The 24,242-nt window shown below is 39.3% G+C and overlaps 1 protein-coding gene across 2 annotated transcripts in view; it reads left to right on the top strand.

Moving 5' to 3' along the window:
• ATP6V1C1 (ATPase H+ transporting V1 subunit C1) overlaps positions 1 to 21,471 on the top strand; it is a 44,641-nt gene extending 23,170 nt beyond the window's left edge. For both annotated transcript variants that reach the window (XM_045005747.1, XM_045005746.1), the window contains exons 4-13: positions 452 to 537; positions 2,200 to 2,294; positions 10,446 to 10,537; positions 11,548 to 11,646; positions 13,384 to 13,452; positions 15,517 to 15,609; positions 15,695 to 15,788; positions 17,374 to 17,471; positions 18,837 to 18,963; positions 20,679 to 21,471. In XM_045005747.1, coding sequence (XP_044861682.1) covers positions 452 to 537; positions 2,200 to 2,294; positions 10,446 to 10,537; positions 11,548 to 11,646; positions 13,384 to 13,452; positions 15,517 to 15,609; positions 15,695 to 15,788; positions 17,374 to 17,471; positions 18,837 to 18,963; positions 20,679 to 20,774 — 949 coding nt within the window. In that variant the 3' untranslated portion in view covers positions 20,775 to 21,471. The remainder of the gene's footprint in view (positions 1 to 451; positions 538 to 2,199; positions 2,295 to 10,445; positions 10,538 to 11,547; positions 11,647 to 13,383; positions 13,453 to 15,516; positions 15,610 to 15,694; positions 15,789 to 17,373; positions 17,472 to 18,836; positions 18,964 to 20,678) is intronic.
• Positions 21,472 to 24,242: the final 2,771 nt, after the last annotated feature.

Raw genomic sequence — 24,242 nt, 5'->3', positions numbered from 1 at the left:
AAATAGGGATAATCATGCTCCCGACCTCAAAGGGTATTTTGAAAACTGGGCTGGGATTTTTCAGAAGAGCCTAAGTGAGACAGGCACCCAAATCCCACTGAATATAAACAGGGTTTGGGCATCTAATACCCTGGAACTCTGGAAGATAGTCACACCATAATGACAAGCACCTAGGAAAGCCTAAAAAACAAAACCGATATGTCTGCAGCTGTTGGGGAGATGGCTTCCTGTAAATGCAAAAATTCTGTAAGGTGAGGCTTCCAGGAATGCAACTTAAAAATTAAGTTTGATGTAATTGATCTGAAACTGTTTGGAAAACAGTATTAAAAAAGATTGGGCCAAATTGTCTTTGACTCAGTGGAACTAATGTAACAGATTCTCTTATAAGATGACAGTGCTTTCTTCATCCTCAAAGCAGTTCATGTTTTGTTGCTCTATCTTGGTTCTCCAGCGTGGTCAAGAAGGTGGCCCAATATATGGCTGATGTTCTGGAAGACAGTAAAGATAAAGTTCAGGAAAATCTATTGGCTAATGGAGGTAAAGTGTTAACTTTATTCTCTCCAGTGTTTCAGGATTTTTTGCTTTTTTTTCCCTACCAGCTTAACAGATCATGTAAAGAATAAGACTGAGAACTTAGTTTAAACATGAAAATGTTTTCATTTGTCTGTTGCTTAAGTCACTTGTATTGGAGGGGATGATGCTTCCAATTGTGGGTAGAAAATATAGGTACAGATCTGTATGGTAAATGTTCACTTCCAAGAAAAGCCTTGGGTTCCTTTCAGGTACTGTGGTTTTATAGCTCCACCAGTTTAAACTCCAGTTTTTTTTCTTTACTTTTATACATTTTTAAAGATGTTGTTTGGGATCCAATACTCCATCAATAAATTATGTTCATATAAAAGGGTGCCCAAATTTTACCTACTAAGTTCTTCAGATAAGCTAGCTGAGAATCTCTGCCTCCCCCCAAGTTGTCAAGTGACATTTTATCAAGCTAGTTATCTCTTAGAAACAGACGACTGGCTATGGTGGAACACAGCACTGATCCCTCAGGTCAGCATTCTGTCGCCAAGTAATCTGGCAAATTCAAACTCAGTTTTTTATTGCTTGGTATTGATATAAAAGAGAGATACAAGAATTCAGTTAAAATAACTGCTGAAGTAGTGTTCAACAAAAAAAAGCAATCTGATACATACATATTTATACGTAAACTGCGCCCAGCACCTATGCATGAAGCTGCTACTCTGTCCGAGAGCCAAATTAACTTTGAAATTCAAAAACAGCTTTGTGCAAATCAAGACTTGAATGCCATAGGTCAGGGGTGGCCAAACTTACTGACACTCCAAGCCGCATACAATAATCTTCAGAGGTCTGAGAGCTGGGTGCGCCTGCCAGGGCTCAGGGCTTCAGCCCTGCTCCTTCTGGAGCCTCAGCAGGGCAGAAGCCCCTAGTCCCACCACCTTGCCACTGGGTGGAAGCCCCAAGCCCTCCGCCCCAGTCTGGCAGATGGAGAATGCGGGGGAGGAGCTCAGTGAGCCACACTTTAAAAGAGCTGCATGTGGCTCACGAGCTGCAGTTGGGCCACCCCTGCCATAGGTGGTAGGCAGACATAGTATTTTTGTCTTCATCACTTTGCTGCTTCTCAAGAGACATGACTAGCATGTTCTCCAGGTTAACATTTCTTCAATTTTAAGGTCCACAGAAGTCAATATCTGAAGGCAAGAATCCCAACTAATGCACCTATAACTTCTTAGCTTCAGAGATTCTAATACCATAAGTCTAAGGGTATGTCTACAGTTCCCATGTTACAACGTGACCACAGCAGCACTGTGACGTGGGCAGTGTAGTCATGCTTTATCGCCAGCGGAGAGCTCTCCCGGCCATTTTAAAACACCTTCTCCTCCTCCCCCTCTCCCCCCCAATGAGGGGTGGTAGCTTTATCACCGGGAGCATGCTGGCACTTTTCAGCACTAACTTCTTTGTCGCCTGGGAATGTTTTTTACAACCCTGAACAACTAAAGTTTTAGTGCTGAAAGTGGCAGTGTAGACAGCCTTAGTAACAGGGCTAATATATTTGAAAGTTTACAGTCTTTCTCAGTGCCTTTCATGGCATCATAAACAATACTGTAGCAAACAAGTAAAGTATTCAAGTCTATTATCTTTATTACCAAACTTAACACATTCATTCCTTCACATTTTTAGTTGACTTGGTTACCTATATAACAAGGTTCCAGTGGGATATGGCCAAGTATCCAATCAAACAGTCCCTGAAGAATATTTCAGAAATAATTGCAAAGGTAAGATGACATATAATTCAAACTACATATATATTGTGTTGCTTTCATCTTTGATACAAGACCTTAGTTTGACAATGATTCTCAATTGTTTCTACTCTGGACTACCTATGAAACAAGAGATTTTCTCAAGGGTCACCTCGCCTCCACCTATCACCAGTTCCGTGACAACTGTAGTATTTGGCTACAGCAAAACATACAATATTTATATCATATGTAAACAAAACTTGCTTCTATGCTGTGGGTTTGTCGGGTTGGTTATGTCTTTCATTTGGTATCTGTGCTCTTTTTCTTCCTAAACCAAAATCTGTTCTCTCACTGTGTATAATCTCATGGATTTCAGTGGTATTACACAGGTTAGGGCAGATATGACCCCTTGAGTTGTTGCTTCTTGTGTTAAAGCAACAAGAGATTTCAGTATCTTCTTCCACTGTGTTAATAGTGCCAGGGTACTTTACAGTTTGTTTCTGTTCTCCTGTGTGGTGTCTGAACTGGCTAATGATGGAATTTGCACAAAAGAAAATCCAGAAAACAACAAAGCAGCTGCACAGGGCACATAAAAGTACCTTCTTTAGTTCAGTTGGTCAAAACTCTCTGGAAACCCATAACAGAATCATGAAGTAGGTTGCAGGTAAAAGGAAGACTCAGTGCCAGAAGGCTGACATGAGCTCTGCAATTATGGTGCATGCCAGGGCTGTCCAGAGGATTCAGGGGGCCTGGGGTCCTCGGCTGCAGGGGGCCCCCCGCTTCGGCGGTAATTCGGCAGCGGGGGGTCCCTCTGCTCCGGGACCCGCTGCCGAAGTGCCCTGAAGACCCGCGGCGGGATTCCCTGCCGCCGAATTACCGCTGAAGACCCGGCACTTCAGCGGCGGGTCCCGGGGCGGAAGGACCCCCTGCTGTGGGTCTTCGGGGCACTTTGGCGGCGGCTCCCGGAGCGGAAGGACCCCCCCGCTTCCGAATTACCGCCGAAGACCCAGAGCAGAAGAAGGCCCAGGGCCCCGCAAGGGTTTTCCAGGGCCCCCGGAGTGAGTGAAGGACCCCACTCCAGGGGCCCCGAAAAACTCTCGTGGGGGCCCCTACAGGGCCTGGGGCAAATTGTCCCACTTGCCCCCCATCTGGGCGGCCCTGGTGCATGCTCCAACTATTTACAGATCGCATCCTAAGAACCTCTGGTTTGAGCTTCTTGCTAAGTTTGTTATACCAGTATACACCATGTAGCTGATCCAGACTGTAACTGACACTTAGTTTGATGCACTGTTACGGAAGACTAAGTTCAAGCTGTAGTAACTGTCATGTCTTAAATTAGATAAATAGCTTAAGATCACTTTTTTAATCAATAATCATCTATGTTCCTAGGTGTGGTAATTAAACTTTCATGTATTTTGTGTCTGCAGTACTTTATTCCCGCTGGAAGTATGAAGGCTGACTTCTGGCTTTGATAAAAAAAAAAATGCATGACCTTTATATTTCATATGCGCAGTGTGTTTGTGTTAAAATGTGAAACTATGTAAGGTCATGAGTTCTTTGTAAGCTTGAAGAAAGCACAAGAAATGAAGAGATTTGTTTTTGGTAACTATAGTTGTAAAATGTTTATCCACTCTTAGATTTTAAACTCTGGAAGCTTTACAGTAACTTCACTGGTAGATTTGTGAGTGTCGTATTGAGCTGAAACTTGAGGAAATGAACTCTCTCTGAAATCTGTTCCTTGTCCAAGTACTCCATACTCTAACAAAACCAGAAGATTTTGCCACTATGCCTTCTCTCATCATTGGTCCTGCAATGGAAATTAGCTATAGAAACAATCATAGTTATAGTAATTTATCTGTCCCGAGATGGAAATCACTTAGCGAACTACACAAACGTAAGTGTAATTTCATAGAATCATAGAATATCAGGGTTGGAAGGGACCTCAGGAGGTTATCTAGTCCAACCCCCTGCTCAAAGCAGGGCCAATCCTCAGACAGATTTTTGCCCCAGATTCCCTAAACGGCCCCCTCAAGGATTGAACTGACAACCCTGGGTTTAGCAGACCAATGATTGCATTTCGGATAGCTCAGACCTAAGCAAGGTGGTGTACACCATGATTTCTCTCCCTCACCCTTCCAGCCTTGGAAGTTGCTAAAACTCTTGCCCACTTTCCAAAAAAACTCTGCACCAGAACCTTACTTTTTGATTATTTTTATTTTTTTAAAGCCACCTGTTTCTACCCGTTGAGAGTTATGGAGAACCTGAACTGAACAATGTAAACTGATAGCAACATCTGTTTGAGTCTGTAGAGAACCTGAAACAATAGCCCTGAGGGATGACCAGTCACATTGATCTCAATCCAGGCTCCATGCATTTTGCAATTCTGCAACTGCATACCTGGGAATTTTCAAGATGGCATGAAATCTTGCCATTTTGCTGCACCCAGGACCAGACATCTTTTTTCTGTCTGTTGCCTTACCCTTCCAGGACCTGCCTACAGCTGCCTCTTACTGCACAGGAATTGCCATACTAGATCACAGCATGTTTCATCTAGCCCAGAGGTGGGCAAACTATGGCCCACGGGACTGACTCCTGCCCAGCCCCTGAGCTCCCGGCCAGGGAGGTTAGCTCCCGGCCCCTCCCCTGCTGTCCTCCCACTCCTGCAGCCTCAGCACGCCGCACCGCCAGTGTTCTGGCCTGCCGCTCCTGCCAGGCAGTGCGGCAGTGTGGCTGGCTCCAGCATGGTAAGGGAGCGGGAGGTCTCGGGGGGCAGTCAGGGGACAGGGAGCAGGGGGCGGTTGGATGGGGCGGAGGTTCTGGGGTGGTGGTCAGGGAACGGGGGCAGGGGTTGGATAGGCGTGGAGTCCCAGGGGGCCTGTCAGGGGGCGGGGGTGTGGATAGGGGTTGGGGCAGTCGGGATTGGGAGCAGGGGGTTGGCTAGGGGGTGGGGATCCTGGGGGGTGGTTAGGGGTGGGGAATGACAGAAGGGGGTGGTCAGGGGATAAGGAGTTGGATGGGTCAGAGGTTCTGAGGGGGCAATCGGAGCAGGACGTGGGAGGGCGCAGATGGGGGTGGGGGCCAGGCTGTTTGGGGAGGCACAGACTCCCTACCCGGCCCTCCATACAGTTTTGCAACCCTGATATGGCCCTTGGGCCAAAAAGTTTGCCCACCCCTGATCTAGCCAATCTCCTGTCTGAGAATGGGCAGCGCCAGATGCATCAAACCTCACTGTAGGCAGTTGTGGTGTAATCTGCTCCACGTGAAAGTCTCTTGCTGATTCCTAATAGTTAAAGATTAGCTTAAACCCTGAGGCATGAGGCTTTTATATCACTTCCAAAATACCTTTTGCATTAAATATAACTCTGGTTGTTCTCGTTTACCATATTAATGTCCTAAAAAACTCTGAAGCTTTCCCCACAAGAGGGAATTAATTTGATCACAGTGCATGTTTCCTTCACTGTTCCATGGAATCATGGAGCAGGGACTTCAGAGAGAGAGTGCAAGTCCAGCCCACAGCCAGGGAGCAAAGGAAACAGAAGTGTAGGCTGGCAAATTAGGCAACCTGAAGACCAGCTCAGCAGCTGAGGCCTGGGAAGCCAGTGAGATAAGCAGCTGAAGCTGGCTACAAGCTCTCATGTTCTCTGGCACATAGGGAGAAAAGGGTCTGAGCTGAGTCCCCCAGACATAATCCTAGGAGCTGGGACTGGGTCTGGGGCACCTATTGCCAGTAACTAAAAAACCTAACCTTGGAAGCAGTCATGGTAAAAAATAATGAACAAAGTTTATATCAGTGAGTACGACTCTGAGGCATACCTCTATTTTTTTTTTTAATGGAGGGAGAGGAATGGGAATGAAGGATATTTATGGCAGTAGAATCATTAATTTTGCTGTGGGATTCAGTTCTGTTATCTCAGGGTAGTTTAGGAGTCGGGGGAGGGGCCTGGATATAATCTTTATATTAACATGAGGTCCCATTGCTCAGACATCACTGACTTGATATTCAAGAACTGAATGGTATTCATAGCTTATTGTAGTCCCTAACTATTTATATACAAATCCATTTTTGGTTAATGTAGTTGCTAAATAACAATCTCTCTCATACCATGGTAATGACAGTGGTATAGATATGTTAGCAGCAGTGGCATTGGAACAATTTTTATAGTGGGGGTGCTGAAAGCCATTGAACAAAACTGTAAATCCTGTATATGATAGAAACTATGTCAAGCCAGGGGTTGCTACGCACCCCGAGCATCCTTAGTTCCTGCACCCCTGAATTTGATTCTGATATTGAGCAAATCTGAGTCTAAATAACTTGGAAGGGCTGCTGCCAGCTGAGGTGGAGTGTTTCAGGAAGTGAAAAGCGTGGTGTAAGGGGGTTGCTGGAAATATTGAAGAGACTTGAGCATGTAGTTTCAGTTGTCACATGGTTACAAGCTCCCCTTCCCTCCTTAGTTTAGCTAAAATGATTGTTGCTTTGTGGCAACAGCCATTTCCACTATTCACTCTTTATTGAATACCAGTGAAATCCAACTATAAGCACACATGCCAGAAGATTGCCACTGTTAGTGTGCTTATCAAACTAACTAGCCTTGGCATTCAAAAGTTCGGTGATCCATTCAGAATACAGCACATAACTGTCAGTGACAGGATACCACTCTACTCTGCCCACAGCTATAATTTAAAATGGTTAAGTCTACATTTTCTACCTTTTTAATAGAAAGAACCCCTTTAATAGAACTATTATAAAATCAGTGTTTTCTTTTGACAGTATCTTGAGTTAGCCTTTGCCTTTCTGTGGCAGTGGAAGACCATTATTCTGTGACATGGTTTCATTGGGATTATGTGTTAATTACCCACCAGTTACAATGCAGTGGGTCTTGGGACTTGCTTTCTGAGAAACTTAAATGCATTTTTATCTAATTTAAGAATTGTAGCTTAAAAGGACAATGATGTTTGTAGTTATTGGATATTTCTGCCACTTTGGTAATACAGTAATATTTTAAATTTAACTGGAAGCAAAATCAGCAGTCATTTTTGTAAATTCTAGTTGGGCTGTAGTCTAAGTATCAGATTAGTTATTGCTTGTAAAATCTATGGCTATGAAAAACATCATATAAAATAGCTGGTGATAATAGTATGAATGCTTCGCCATGCAACTGTTGATGTTCCTTGTTACTGAACAGCTGCACATCTGTGATGTTATTGTGCAAACAGACAACTGGTTGTGTCAAAACTATTTCAGATTTTTTGAGAGAGGTTGGGAAGAGCTCTTAAATGAATTTAAGCTGTCTTGAGCCAAAGTCAATCTCAACATCATTTGAGTTTTTTCTTCTTTCTTCTATCAGTTTTTCTTAAATGATGCACAATTAGCTGTACAGTATTGTTCCCTCATGAAATCACAGGAAAGGATTGGTAGAGGGAAGGGGAGGAGGTTTATGCCTAGAAAACCCAGCAGATCCAGGAAAAATGCCAAATACACTAACATCCTTGGCTGATCATCGTTAATGGCTGTCTTCCTAAGCAAAGGTCACATTGGCTTCTAGCTGTTAAAAATGATTCTACAAGAAGGGCATTTAATGTAAAATATTTTTCTCTCTGAATGGTAATGTAGATGTATTAGCTCTGCTAAGTGAAGTGTGTTTGGAATATTTTTAGCAGGTCTATGTTTAAAGGCCATGTTGCTCAAAGGTCACTAGAAATTGCAGATACCACGTCTCATGAGTTGTTAAAAAACAAACCAACTTCTCACCTCTACTTTTTCAGATTTTTATGGCTGATGTAATGCTGTCCTCTTAAAATCAAGTTGGTAACCATACCATATTAAATGAAAGGCTTCTGGGGTTTCAGTTTCCAATCTCAGACCTTAAGAGAAAGTTGTTAGATTAAGACCACAAGCAGTTTTTTTTATGCTATGTACTGTTTCAGCCACCATGCAAATAAAGACATAGCAGTTAAGAGCTATTCCATTGTGTTTATATATATATATATATATATATATATTTTTTAAAAAAGAATAGAATAGAATCAGTGATTTTTTTATTATTTTATTTTGTTCCCTTGGCTGCTGGTAGGATGTTCCAGTGCCTTGGATCAGAACAGAAAAACCCTCTGGCAACAACATACGCCCAAATAAAGGCACTGCCTATTAATGAGACATTCATATATTGTGTAATGTATATGTACCTAGAGACTTGAGATAGAAGCAGTACAGGAAGATTTTAGGTTTAATTATAAGACACGAGAGGTACACTGTACTAAGTCCTTTTAGGCACTTGAAGAACTAAACATTTTTAAATCCATATGCTTAACAGACGGCCAACATGTAGAGCCTTCCTAAATTCCATGTGATAAAGGAATATCTATTTTACCATCTCTTTGACAAAAAGCTCAAAAGATCATTAAAGGTCCACAATGACTTTCTAAATCTTAAAGGTGGAGTACAAGGTATACTTGGCTTTGAGTAGCCATGGAGCAAGTTGGCAATTCTGAGAGACTAGACTTCTAGTTACAGACATAAATCCTTAATAGAATCTTATAACAAGATGGCCCTGAGATGGGCAGAGAAATAATGCCAAAGATACCTTTATATTTGAAACTAGCACCTAGGCTAATGTAATTGGGAATAATCAGACCCAAAACAGTGAACGAATAAGGGGGCAAAATAGTCTAGGAGGAAAGAAAGAGGAGTTAAGACATACCCAATTATCTGTAGCTAATGAAATAAGTCAGGCTGTATGATTTTTAATTTTGAAATGCTTTGATTTTTTACCAGCAATAATTACATTGGACGTGGCCCAGTGCAATTTTAGCACAAGCCAAAATATCCCATGGCACTCTTTACTAAATGAAGAAAACTCTCAAAAAACATGCTGAAACAGGCCTTCCTCCCTCACCCCCCTCCTTTTTAGTTATAACAAACTGCTGCAGACCTGCAGCAGAGATAGCTTGGTGTTATGCCAAGATATAAAACAGGACTAAAACTTCCTAAATGAAATTGGCAAGTGACTTTCTGATGCAAACTTTGCTACATCTTCCCTTCAAAGTGTACAATTAGGGAACTGCTTAGTTTAAAACACTAGTGTAGTATAAACATGACAATATTTAGAATTGGAACATAGGAATTTTCATACTGGATTTAGACCCAGTGCATCTAGTCTAATATCTTGTCGGACAGTGTCCAGTGCCATAACTTCAGAGGAAGGTATAAGAAACCATGCAGTAGGCAGAAGTTGTGTAATCTGCCCACATTCATGTCTCTTTTTGACACAGACTAGCTTAAACCCTGAAGCATGAAGTTCTATATTGCTTCCTAAAATACTGTTGTTAACTAGTGTAAGTCTGGATATCCATGTAAATGTCCATTCCCTTTTTGAATCATACTAAATTCTTGGCCTCAGTAATATCCTTTGGCCAAGAAATGACTTGATAGAAGGAATAATGATATGATTAGAAATCGAGGTCAAGAGGGAGGAAGTTAAAAGTGTACGGGGCAACATGTTTGAGCTGGCATTAGTGGGCAGAAGAGTATACGGAGATATATTGGGAAGGGGATGAAATATGTTCACAATTCACTTTTTTTTTGAGATACAAGTGAAGATCGTGTGTTAGAAAGTAGTCTGTTCACTACTAGTAATTGGTCAGTTCCACTTAAATGGATGAGAATGTTTTATGGCAGAAGAGTTGTGGTAAACTGTTTCTGCGACTGTATTTTGTAAAGCGTTTTTAGACATGTGATGCACTATAGAAGCACAAAGCAAAATGGATGAACAGTTTTGATTGTGGAGTCTCTGAAAGTTTCTGGAACAAATTAAATTTCTTGTAAAGATAGTTGACATGAAAATACAGATGAAATATTATTTGGTAAGGGGGAGGTGAGTGAAATATGCATCACTTCATGACACTTCTGAAAACAAACAGCATGTCAGCATAGAACTTGTGGTTCATAAACAGCAAGTTTCAGTCTACATTACTTTGGATTTCCTTAAAGATGTTTGCAATGTGTTCCCAGTTTCAGAACTGTGCAGCAATACAACTTGTTCAGCGCTTTGTTTTTCCAGTTTTGTCAAATTACTATTTACAAATAAAACTTTTTCTTAGAGGCAATTTAAAAAATAATTTGTTTGCTAAATTTACCCTTTTATGAGACTTAAAGTGAACAATTTGATTTTTGAATTTTGTTTTTTAAAGGGAGTAACCCAGATTGACAATGACTTAAAATCAAGAGCATCAGCATATAACAATCTGAAAGGCAACCTTCAGAACTTGGAAAGAAAGAATGCGTAAGTGATTTTAGACCTTGCTAATGGTGCACAAAAAAATGGCAGTTTAACTGCAAAGTGTTGGTAATGTGAATACACTAAATTTTGGCTTGGTAGATTATAGAGGTGCCTATGTTTCAGAATTCTGGTGTGTCATGACACTTAGCTTGTTTACTGAGGTGAACAGGCCTAAAATAGCATTTATTTTTTTTTAAGTTTCGCAATAGTTATTCGCAAGCAGTATTCTACTTGAGTAACGCTACTAATTATGTGATTCTGTTGCTATTGGTTTCCTTATAATTTAAGTATCTACCTAACCTTCTCTTGAGGAAGTTTCTCCTTTTATTATTATTGTCTGAAGAAACCAGTTAATATTGAACTTGATATATTCCTCAAGTACAAACAGTAACATGCGACTTGTCCCCAAAAACCCAGACTAGTTAAGCAATGTAGACACGATGTCTTAGATGGGTAAAGATAAAACGTAATGAAAATAAGGAGTCAGAATAACTTTAAATAACTGAGGGTAACATTCTGTCCTTCCCCTCTGTGTGTGAAAGGTCCTTAATGTAACCAGACTATGGTGTTTTCAGTGTGGAGGCATGCACTATGGGAGGGTATGCCCAGTGGCTATGGGCTGCATACAAGCCCTAAGGATACATTTTTTTTCAGAAGTGATTTAGGCTTCGTACTTTTGCCTCTTAAGTCATTTTTTAAAATGGGACTTAAAAACACGTAATTGACATAGAAACTTTTATTGCAAACCCCCACACCCCACATATGGATTGGTCAGGAGCCTCAGCTGCTGCCATGCCACATAGGCTATAGTAGTGACAGTGGAACCACTGATACCTCTTGTCTTGCTACTCTTTCTGTAACTGAAGTTTTTGTAAGTGCACTCTGCATACTAGTAATTTAGTTCTTAAGTGAAGTACTTTCTAAAATGTTGTTAACCAAACACTAGAATTTATCCAGACCAAATTTAAGATTTGAACTATACACTTACTATAGCAGTTTTTGTTCCTCTACAGGGGAAGCTTGCTAACTAGAAGTCTGGCTGATATCGTAAAGAAAGAGGACTTTGTACTTGATTCAGAATACTTAATTACGTTGGTGGTGGTTGTACCAAAGTAAGTAGTCTCCTGGTACCAAATACTGAATAAAAATATAATAAAAATGCAAGCAAAAATGTAAATTATACAATATGTTTTGTTAGAGGTAGGAAAGGACTGTTTATAGTATGGCTTTTAGACAATTTTGAGACTGAAAACAATGTAACCCAAACTTTTAGATGCTCACCTGTGGCATAATAACCCTGTGTGTGGATATTTTCTCACTGTTGCTATCTTATGGCTTTATCATAGCGGGTGCTCACTATCCACAAATCCCACTGGAGAAAATTTGGAATTATGCCCTTAATGTTTTGTATGAAAGGTGATGCCCCTTTTTAATGTTACAAAAGTTGTCCATATAAAATAATAAAATCCAAGCAAAATACTGGATGAAAGCCAGGATTTCTTTCCTAATTTTCCTAAAAGAACTAGTCACTGATTTGCCTGGTAATTTCAGTATTAGCTTGTACCACTTAACATAAGCTTTTTTTTTTTTAATGCATTAATTTTAATACATTAAGGTTCTATTTAGCTTCTTTATCCCACCTTCTCAAAGAGCTTGAGCATTGCCTTTAGAATCGTGTACAACCTCTAGCAATTTAAAGAATATTCCTTTCAGTAGTTTTGTAATCTCACTAAGTCTTCTAAATGAATTCTCTGACTGGCATGACGGTCAAGAGGAATTGTCAGGTACATGCTGAGTACTGTATAGATAACTTTTGAAGTATTAGCTTCAAATTGAAAATCTGCCCCTCTGCTAAAAAGTGCTAACCTAGAAACCCAAATAATCTTTTTTTTTAGAGCAAACAGGGTGGAAAATAGCAGACTGAATATTTCTTGAATCAAAAACTAAGGAAACTCTAGGCATTTTGTTGTGCTGCCTTTACGTCACCAGGCTATCCATTTGGGGCGGAGAGTAGATGGTGGGCTTCTAATTTACAATATATATGCGCACAACATTACTAAATAGTAGTTCACTATTCAGTAAGAATTAAGTGTAACACCATAGGAAAGGCAATATTATCTATTCTAGTGACAGTAGCAAGGGAGTGAAAGTAGAGACTCATGGATTGTATTTTTCCTTCTGCATTTGACTTGTTTGGACTTTAGGCAGGTTGTGTAGGGATGGGTTCCATTCCTGTAAACAGGAGTAAAATACCCACAAATCCCTCATATTAATTTTGAGTACTGGGGTGCATAATGTCTCTGAAAAGCTGGTTCTTTATCTCTGTACTTATATTTATCCAGCTCCTAAAAGGGGTGTAAATATCTCATAGGAGTGTTCAGAGACTTCATTGAACAATGTCTGTCAGACATTTGGAGATCCTCTGAGAGGTGTTAAACATGTAATTATTAACTTCATTGCCTGATTTAAGAAAAACTTTGGCTTTCACTAAAAAAAAAAAAAAGCCCACTTCATACAATACACGTAAACTTAAAAATAATATGTTTAAAGATCAGATACTATTTCTCCTTAATTTATCTGAATTCTCATTTAAGAGTGTTTTCTTTGCAATATGTAGTGCCCTGAAAAATGGGACAGCGGACCAAATTCCCTATTTCATAATACTTTCTGGTGTTCTCCAACGATAGGAGGGAAACTTGACTAGCAAGAGGATGAAACAATTTTCAAATACTCCTGTGGGTATCTTAATATTTAGAGGTTCTTTGCCTGCCGCTTGTGACCCATTGGATTTTTACCATGGCTTTATTGTTGTAGCACTAAACTTGAATTATAACCTATTTATTCTGTAGGTCAAATTACAATGACTGGGTTAAGCAATATGAAACATTATCGGAGATGGTAGTTCCACGATCCAGCAAGTAAGTGGCTTTTTTATGATTCAGCTTTTCAGAAGTAAATCTTTGATTTGCTTGAATTGGGTTTTAGTCATGCACAAGAGTACCTCTTGACCCTAAATCTTTGGGACCTTTTATTTTTAATTGGGTTTTAATTGCTGATTAGTAATTGATTATTAAGTCTTTACCTACGTTCTTATTAAATAGTTCATCTGAATTTAACTCCAAATACAATATTCTAAATGTTAAGATTCTCTCTAAAGTCTATAGTTCACAAAGGTGTCAGTCAGTCCCAGTGTTTATAAGGCATGGACTGAAGAATTGAAGCAGGAAAATTAAACTTGTCCAGATGTGCTGTGTTAGTCCTGGGCCCCCAGTGTCTTATTTAATAAAAAACAAACCTACCATAGCGTGACTGTGTTGCCCTTACTAGACGGACTAAATCATTGGAAACCTGATGCAGGATGAAGAATTGGGGATGCAGATGGTTCTGGGCAGGGGATAGGATGGAGATGTGTAGTATTGTGTGGAGATGAGTAATGTGTGTTTTGGCACTCTATAACCATGGAGGTCAGCACATTACCTAGAAAAAATGTGTGAGAGGAGGCAGAGGGTACTCTATGTGAGGGTGTAGAGGTGACTATTGTGTACTGTTTTGTGGGTGGTGCAGAGAAACAGGATGGATCCTTGTGAGTGCAAATCCTGGATGTGAGTGCAGTGTGTGAGTGTTGGGTTGATTTTGTTGTTGGGGAGAATATTTGGGAACATGCTGGCGGATTGGCTGGGGGAAATCCAATGATCTTTACTACTTTACAAAAGTTTTCTGCAGGAAGGGGGCATGGGCAAATGCATTTTCCTTTGTCTGCAAGTCATATTAAGCAACACTGGATGTTTTAAGAGTGCCTAGATATGTGGTAAATACTTTTTAAAAAACAGTCCTTTCCTTCAAGAGCTTACAATGTAAATTTAACACAACAAATGTTTGTAAAGACAAATGTGAGAGAAGTGGTGGGGGAGAGAACAAGGGTAACAATAATATAATGTGGTAACTCGAGCACATGCAATCTTGATGCCTAACTTCCAGTCCTTTCAGTTTTGTTACAGTTTCTGCCCCTTATTACTTGTAGATGGAAGTGAGGATTTTTTAGAGGGATTTGAATGTGGCAAGGGAGATGGCTAGGTAAACAGTGTGTTCCAAGTGTTAAGAGCATTACAATTAGGTACAATTCCCATTTCCTATTTGAGGCATCATTTTCCAGAAGTTTCCTAGTCGATTATTTTGATAATTAGGTATATTCTTGCACACTTTGCTCTTAGAGTTGGGGATGGGTGGGTGGTGTAAATCAGGTGGTTGAGTGACAACTCAGGGTTGAGTGACAGATTTCCTGGCAGTGGGGAACAGGCTAGATCCTTCTAGCTGTTCACTCCAGACATTTTAGCATTTGGGCTTTTAGAAAGATTAACTTTTGTGAAGAAAGCCACATTGTATTGAGATGTTAGCTGGACTCCTTTAGAGCACCCTTTCCAAGATGGCTAACGCAGCTCCATGCCACCCAATCACCTACTCTTCATTCACTGTTACCTCCTCAACTCTTGTCCCTCTGTACTTGCACCCATTTCCTTTCATCTGAAAGACACCAAAATAAATGTGACTGCTGAAAACTCTCATCACTGCATACATCGAAATGAAATCAGTTCAAGTTCACTTCCAATAAAATATGGCTTTAAACTGGAGAAATATCCAGTTTAGCACAGGTAACAGTTTTACTCCAGAAAGCATGTGAATGTGAAATGTAAAGAGTTCCTCTCTTGTTCAAGGATGACAAAGGCCAAGTGCATGAGCTACAATTACTCTTCTCTAATGTAGTTAAACTCTGGAAATTAAGCAACAAAGAGACCTGTGGCGCTTTATAGACTAACAGATGGAAATTAAGTATTCTGGGTGCGGTAGGGTTGTTCTAGAGCCATTCATACGCAACTAAATTGATCTTACCAGTTCTGAGTGACCACAGACTAGAATTTTGATTGTGCTGCTTCATAAAGGTTCTAAACCTGAGAACTGTAACACTTTTTTTTTTCTTTACCCAGTGTTCTTTCTGAGGACCAGGATAGTTATCTGTGTAATGTCACCTTGTTCAGGAAGGCAGTGGATGACTTCAGACACAAAGCCAGGGAATACAAGTAAGGTCACTTCTTCAGATTGATTTCCTATTTAAGAGTACTCTACACAGCCACTTGCAGTGTTTTTGTTCCTCTCCAAATGTAGGTTTATGGTCCGTGATTTCCAGTATAATGAAGAAGAGATGAAAGCAGACAAAGAAGAAATGAACAGGCTATCTACTGACAAAAAGAAACAGTTTGTAAGTTGGTATAAACTAAATTGCAATAACTGAGCATTTAAGCATGAAAAGGTCACTGCTGCAATCATCCTCAGACCACGAAGCTGACAACAAGAGTTCTTTTCTCTGTTACATCTACTTTTGGTTTGAGACATAATGCTCAGAGATGATAATCCTTGAGGTAAAGGTATACTTCAGTTGCATGTAAACTGTTGAATGTCTTTTCTGATGTTGAATAAACTCACCAAAATGGTAACTTAGTCCCAAAAGGACTTTGATAATATGTAAGTTGTTTCCATTACACTCATGCTATGGGTCCCGGCTATGAACACCAGTTAAAGGCATTGTAGCCTGCCTGAAAACATTACAGAAGGAAGCTCATAACATTACAGATGGTAGCTCATAGCATTACAGAGTCTTTTATAAAATATACAACTATGTCTCTAGTCCAAAAACATTCATTTAGAAAGAATGTGGTGGCCAAGCAGAAAGCTAAAACTCAATTCTCTCTTTTTAAGCAGAAGAAAAAACACACGTTAAGTTGTCCTTCAGTGGTACAATATTCCCAGCCAGATCCTTAGCTCTGGCTAAAGTAAATGAGGATGGGGTTTGAAGTGGTGCTTTCTGTGATCCCCTGATCTTGAGACTGCTCTGTAGTGGGTCAGTCTAACCCAGTGATATGCAGACTGAGGCTCAAGAGCCACGAGTGACTCTTTAATGTGTCTCCTGTGGATCTTTGCAGCACATATTAAAACACTGTGTGATTTAATTTTTACTTGATCTAAGTTATTAACCAATCAGGATGCTTTCACTGTTAATCAATTGTAGTCGATAAAATGATAATACGTGGTCAATTATTTTGCTGTGAGAATAATATACTACTCTTTAAATATGAATATATAGTGCTATAGTAAATTAAACAATGAATTCTTACTACTATTTCTCTTTTGAATAATGTTGATTGCTAATTTGGCTCCTGAACCACTGAGGTCTCAGTATCACTTTTCTAACCTGTGCCTGCTGACAGCAGACCTAAGGGGCCATTATGGCCCTAGGCATTCCCAGTGCACAAGAGAGCCCTGTCCATATCCCCTATACCAGCAGCTAAGAGGAGTGACATTGGTTCTCTGTGGGGACTCTATCCTATCCAGGGATCTCCCTATGCAAAGAAGATCTTAACAGAATAGTTTCCTGTGTTTGGGGCTGCTTCATACCATTGGAGTGGAGCAAAGCAGATGAGGCATGACTCAGGATTGTTCTAATTTTCAGAGTTAATAGATTTCTATGGGCTAAAAGCACAGTAGCAGAGTGATTATGAACTTCACTAATAGTTATTTGGCTATTCTTAAAGTCCAGTGTAGTCTCAGTCAACCCAAGTGCAGTTTTCATATGAGATCCCTATTGTACTTTCTCTATACTAAAACATTTTGGAGTTAGCTGTCCAGCGCCTACTCCTCCATCCATACATTTTCTGTGTATGTAGTAATACCACTTTTAACACTGAGCATCTGTTTAAACAAATTTGAATAAGACTGAATCTTTATTGAGACTTGTGAATAACTTCCTGTCTGTTCTCCCATCTTTCCTCCCCCTCAATCCCTAACAGGGACCTCTGGTTCGGTGGCTGAAAGTGAATTTCAGTGAAGCATTCATTGCATGGATTCACGTGAAGGCATTACGAGTTTTTGTTGAATCTGTTCTAAGGTAAACAGATTTGGAGCTGAGCTGCATTTTTTCCTAGGTTTTAAAAAACCTATCTGGAGCTACATGTAGATAACTGAGGATCTTAATCCATGCACCATTTGTCTCAATTCATTCTGTAGTGTTCTTGGAGGTGCTCTTGCCCTACTCCTTTAAGCATCTTGGGCTCTCTGGATATTAGAGCAAGAGGTCCTCACTAGCTGTTAATGGTTTGCTTTAATTGAATGGCTTGTAGAAGAAAACTTTCTAGACTTAGAAATGCAAGCAATAAATAAAGTGATTTATTCAAGATACACAGAGAAGACAAACCACTCATATTAGTCATTATTAGGTAAACACAGTTTAAAACAAAATTCTTCAGGCTTTGAGGCATACAAAGCAACCCAAGACTCCTTGTAGTAGTAACCACTAGATTTATTTTTTCCTTAGCATGTGGCTTTACTATTTTCTCATACTCTGCTTTTCTCTTGTTCATAATGAACAAGAAGTATAGCTAATAAGTTGATTAAAATAACTGGATGAATTCTGCAAAGAAAGTGGATTGTTAGAGTAGGAACATCCGGTTCTCAATTGAAGTTTGCAGCTTTCTAAATTGGATAGTTACTGAAAGCTTCTTGATACTACATTTATAGTAACAGAACAATGTAAAGAATAAAATGAGGTAAATGAAGGAGCAGTGTTGAAAGGATGGCAGGGATTGGTAATAGAATCATAAGTTAATTTGATAGGTCTCTTCCACAGCTAGCCCATCCCACACCTATGCAGGCTTGTTACTTTGGGAGACAATGTGGGTAAGGAAAGTAAGATGAGACACTAGAATGAAAAGTGAGATGAGACACTAGAATGAAAATGAATATGCACCTAGAGAAGTTAAAAGGTGACTGAGAAGGGATTGACAAGAACGGGGGTTAGCCTTTCCACACAATCACAGATGAGATCTTTCAACCTAGGTGAATTACTTTATTGCTACCCCAAAAATTAGAAGTAAGCCGATTGAAGTCTTCAAAACGTAAAAAAAATAAAATAAAGTGGGGGATGAAGGTTGGTAAGAATGAATATGGGAGTTCAATATTGACCATGGAAGGAATAAAAAAAACAGGTATCTAAATATTAGATTACTCTTCTTAAACATGAAATAAAATTATTTTCCAAGGTTCTCAATATGATGAAACAGTAATAACAATATGGTCTTCCCAAAATTAAAAAATAAGCAGATGTTTTATTCTCAGGAATCAGAAACCTTTAGTAAGGTCTCTTCTCCCAAAAAAAGTGGTATAGCACTATCTGAGGTAAGAATGAATAAACTCTTATGCGACTTTAAAAAAAATCTCATCAGCATCTGTCACAGCTTTCTGCTTGCTCCCTCAGGTATGGTTTGCCAGTTAATTTCCAGGCAATGCTCCTTCAACCCAATAAGAAAACAATGAAGAAACTGAGGGAGGTTTTGAATGATTTATACAAACACCTTGATAGCAGTGCAGCATCTATCATTGATGTAAGTAACTTGTGTAATTTTTATAACTAGTGTTTATGGTGTCCAGGTGCCACCCACATTCAACCCTACATTGATTAGTCCTTTCTTAAAACCAAGTGGGAATGGTCTGCCTCACTGTACAGTGTTAATCCTCTAAAAAGAATTGCTCCGTGAGAAAGAGATGCAGGCTTCTAGGCTCTTCTGGATGCTGTTTAACAAGAAGTATGCTCCATGGATTGTCTTGGGGCAGGTCACAAAACATGTTTCAGGAGCTGTTTTGTTTTTTTAAAGCTCACCCTCTCCATTAAGTACAACCGTTCCTCATTGCTCTCTTCCAGTGCAGAGGCCATTTAATCTTAGTGGCATTAATTCAGTGGAGTTCTCCAGATGCCTTCTGCATGGGTTTTTGCAAAGGGGGAAGTACTACATTTACAACCAAGTCACCTGAAGAGCTGTTTCTATGTTCTTGTTGGACCCCTGGCAGTCCCCATACACTGTACAATTTTTAAAGCACCTTTCCATGGCCAGTGTACCATGGTGGGCACAGAGTAAGAAGAAAATAGAACTTTAAGTCAAATGGGTTGAGAACAAATGCCTTCAGTCAAGTTTAAACTTAGTTTAGAATTAATCTCTAGGCATTTCATAACTTTTAAGCACAAACAATACAGGAGATAATATTTGCCATCTCCAGTCTGAGGGATTGCTTCTGTTTATTAAAAACAAGCAAAGCATACTTTAATTGGCAGTTTCAGTAGAGATGCAAAGGAGTACATGGACATGAAGTCAGAATTATCCTTTCCACCTCTAGAAGCCCTCAGTGCAAGGGAAGCTTGCACTGCTGCTGCCAATACTGTACTTGTTCTGTGTCTAGATAAAACTTCAGTGTCCATAGCCGTTACCGTTCATGAGCAGTTGACATTAAAACAAGCCAATGTCTTGAGAGCAAAATGCAGGTGAAATGTGGAGTCCAGCCAAATAGTCATGAAAATGTTTCAAAAATTCTTTTAATGTAAGAAGTTAACGTTGATCAGAAATAGTGAATGGAAAATTATATTTAATCCTGCAGACTAATTTTCAGACTTTTGGATCAGCTGAATTTTCCTCCAGTACAATTTTTAAATTTGCAGAAATATTAAATACAAAAGTTTAATGAAATAGGGATGTAAATAAACAAATCTAAATTTCATTTACACTGATTTTTCAGTTCTCCTTTAGATTTCTACACTTGAAAATAGTCAGACAATACTGCATTACTTAAATATTTCTTTATTAAGGAAAATCCTTTAATACAAACTATTGTAGAGGAGTAGCAGTAATGCATGTGATTTGCTGAAGATTGTATGAAACTGGGAAAAAGAAACAAATAACTACATTTTTGCTCCATATAGTAATGCTATGGTAACAAAGCCAAATGTCATTTCATATGAAATATGGCATGTATTACTTATGCTAACCTACCAATATTTTTTAAAGGAACATGTTTTTTCTCTATCCACCTTAGTTCATTTTGGGAAGCCTGATGGCGCATTATCCTTTTCTTCCCTTACGTTTACATTACGAGACAAAACATAACCCAAAGTTTAAAATTCAAATAGTTTTTTTTTTTTAAGTTTTGAGGTCTGGCATGACTAAATGTTTGACTGTCATGTAATCTCCTGAATGGGACACTGACAAATTATATTGTAAAATGTATAGTAATTTAAAAAAAACAACAACCTACAAACCTTGTTTCACAGGCAACTATGGATATTCCAGGCTTAAACCTCAGTCAACAGGAGTACTACCCCTATGTGTACTACAAGATTGATTGCAATTTGCTGGACTTCAAGTAAACCTTTCCTTATCCTGACAATCCTCTGATAGTGTTGGTATAAACAAACAGAAGTGAGGTTGAAGTACAATGGTACTTTTAACTCTGTTAATCCTATGCTTGCTTCTTACTCCCTTTACTTAGGTGAATTTTCCCCATGGTGGTCCATCTCTTGACATTTTCTTTTAAAGAAAAGTGTAGGTATTACTGCTTTTAATCAATCAAGTCTGTAAATGTATATTGAGAGAATGAGAGTATTTATAAACAGAGTCATTTATTTAAAGAAAAGGGTCATTCCTCTTTCATATGGTGATTGCATTGATTTCGTTTACCATTGTTCATAAAGACCTTGTTTACAAAGGAAGATAGTGTAAACATTTATGCCATTTTGTTCTCTGTATTTAGTAGATACACAGATATTAACATTGTTATTGAATTGTGATGTAAAGTATGTGATATTGATATACAGTCTGTGCTTTCAGAATATTTTAAATTACAATCCATAAGCACTGTCGGAGAAAATAAAAATACCTGTGCAAATGTATGGTCTGTCTTATTGTGATGCATAGAACTGTAAAAGTCTCCTGCCAAACATTAATACAGCTAATGTAAAGATGTGATATATGCTGTATCTGACAGTATAGAAATGCAGTTTTCAGTTTAACACAAATATTTGATGCGAGGTAAACTAAAATAAACACCTGCATTGTTGTGAAAAATACTGGAGCAGATTTTATTCCTATAATTTTAAAGTTCCATGTGTGAATATATATATACACAACTGCTTTTAAGGTGACAGTCATGGCGTAACTCTCTGGAGGAGTGAGAGAGACATAGGCTTCTTATGGGTCAACTCAATATTTCTACTCTTATATATACATATTACTCTGCTTTCACTTATTTGCAATGGTGACTACTCTTGTAATGTAGCACCCAAACTTCTAGAGAAAGAACTGCTACTTACCCTATATCCTCATCACAAAGACAGCATCCTTTTTAATGCTTGTCAGAAAGAGTTTATTAACATTTCCAGTAACTGTTCTCAAGACATTTGTATTTGAAACTGTATCTTCCACTCACTGTTTCAACACTGATGGATTCCAAGTACACCTCTACCTCGATACAACGCTGTCCTCAGGAGCCAAAAAATCTTACTGCGTTATAGGTGAAACGTCATTATATCGAACTTGCTTTGATCCACCAGAGTGCGCAGCCCTGCACCCCCCCCCAGAGCACTGCTTTACCGCGTTATATCCGAATTCGTGTTATATCGTGTCGCGTTATATCAAGTAGAGGTGTACTGGATTTATAACACTAAAGCTTATTGTAGTCATCTGGACAGGTCCTGAGCTTTGAAATAATGTTTGGTAAATCAATTCCTCTCTGGAGTGTTGCAGTCTTTTGAAATTGTTTTCCCCTAGTCAACCTTTAATATAATCGGGATCTAAGCAGTGTTGAAAGGCTCAAGGAAAATCATTTGTGTGGCCTCTAATTGCTTAGTATAAACACTCTTGCAGGCATATGTCTGGCAGACATGGCAGCAGCTTTCATTGAAACTCTTATACACAAGCAAGTCATTCCTTTAAATGGGCTAAGAACTTCCAAGGAGTTCTGAGCTAAAGTAAAAACTCCAAAACAAGATCATTCATAGATTCTAAGCCCAGAAGGATAGCTCAGTGGTTTGAGCATTGGCCTGCTAAACCCAGGGTTGTGAGTTCAATCCTTGAGGGGGCCACTTAGGGATCTGGGGCAAAAATTGGTCCTGCTAGTGAAGGCAGGGGGCTGGACTCAATGACCTTTCAAGGTCCCTTCCAGTTCTAGGAGATAGGTAAAGGTAATAATTGGAGATATACCAAAGGGACTATTGTGATCTACTTTGAACTCCTGTATGGCACAAACCAGAGAACTTCCCCCAAAATAATTCCTAGAGCAGAGCTTTTAGAAAAACATCCAATCTTGATTTTAAAATTGCCAGTGATAGAGAATTCATCACTTGGTAAATTGTTCCAATGACGGACTACTCTTGCCGTTTAAAAACGTATGGCTTATTTCCAGTGTGAATTTGTCTAGCTTCAACTTTCAACTGCTGGATCATGTTAGATCTTTCTCTGATAGATTGAAAAGCATATTATTAAATATTTGTTCTTCATGTAGGTACTTATAGACCGGAATCAAGTCACCCCTTAGCCTTCCCTTTGTTAAATTGAACAGATTGAGCTCTTTGAGTCTATCACTAAAAGGCATGTTTTTTCTAATCCTTTAATCATTCTCCTGGCTCTTCTCTGAGCTCGCTTCAGTTTATCAATGTCCTTCTTGAATTATGGGCACCCGAGCTGGACACACATAAATAAGAAATCTGTTAACTCCTGGTGCTGGGATTACAAGTTCATTTTGTACAGTCCTGTTATGTACTTTATCCCTGAACTCTTTACAGAATGAATAAAATACAGGACAGTGGGCAGCATGTGATATACATTTAGTGATGTGAAGACTTTGTGATTATTTCTCATGTTGATCTTAACGTGCACTGGCCAAGGCGAAAGGTGTTAAGATGCGACTTGAAGGTTTGCAATAGATAAGGCAATGAGAGAGGAGGCAGTTGTATTGCAGTGGAGTGGAAAGCAGAGGGCTTCTTGTTAAAATGGAGACTTTTCTGCCTCATCTCCTGCCCTACCTCTCATATCATCTAGAGCAGGGCTTGATTACTACTTTCATATATTATTGCACACAACTGTTTGGCACTTTACAGTACCAACAAAGAGATGATCCCTGCCCTGAAGAGCTTGCAGTCTAATTTTAGATAAGATGCAACAAGTGGTGGTAACAAATCAGCAGGAAAGGGAAGGAATTTTGTTAAATAGCTAATGTCTCACTTACAGGCAGTATGGAAGAAGTGAATCCCTATGGAAAGATTGCAGGGGGTGAAGAGGAGAGGAGAGTGGCTTTGCAGCTTAGAATTTGTGGGCTATTCTGAGTGTAGGGGTAGCATGGGAAAAGGCATAAAGATGCTTGGCAGTAAGGATTAGTATACTGGCCTGGCATTGTTAGAACAAAGGGGGTTGGGACTTTCCTGATAAGAGACTACGTTGGATATATAGGAACTCAAAGACTTCCTTGCCTCCAACTCTAGTCCCTAGAATAAGAGCGTTCCAGTAAAAATTGAATCTTGTTTGAACATACAGACTCTACTATCCACTTGAACAAAGAAAGGTTAAACAGCAGGTAATCCAAGTTAGTCAAGCTTTGTTTCTTTCTCAAAATTTATGTAATGCTAGGGAAAACAAAGATTATTAAATTAAATTTATTGCTTACAAAGAAACCAGCACAGGCTGGTGCAGGGCACTGTATTAGATTACGTGTCATCAAGTGTTACAGGGAGAAATGTGGAGTTCTGAACTTGACAGCAAAGGTAAGCAAAAGATCAGTCTTTAAAAATCCATGTTACATATCTTAGATACATCCACAACATACAGATCAAGTAGACTTCAAA

The sequence above is a fragment of the Mauremys mutica genome, chromosome 2, assembly GCF_020497125.1.
Source record: "Mauremys mutica isolate MM-2020 ecotype Southern chromosome 2, ASM2049712v1, whole genome shotgun sequence".
Lineage (NCBI taxonomy): Eukaryota > Metazoa > Chordata > Testudines > Geoemydidae > Mauremys > Mauremys mutica.
This window is presented reverse-complemented; position numbering and strand designations above follow the sequence as displayed.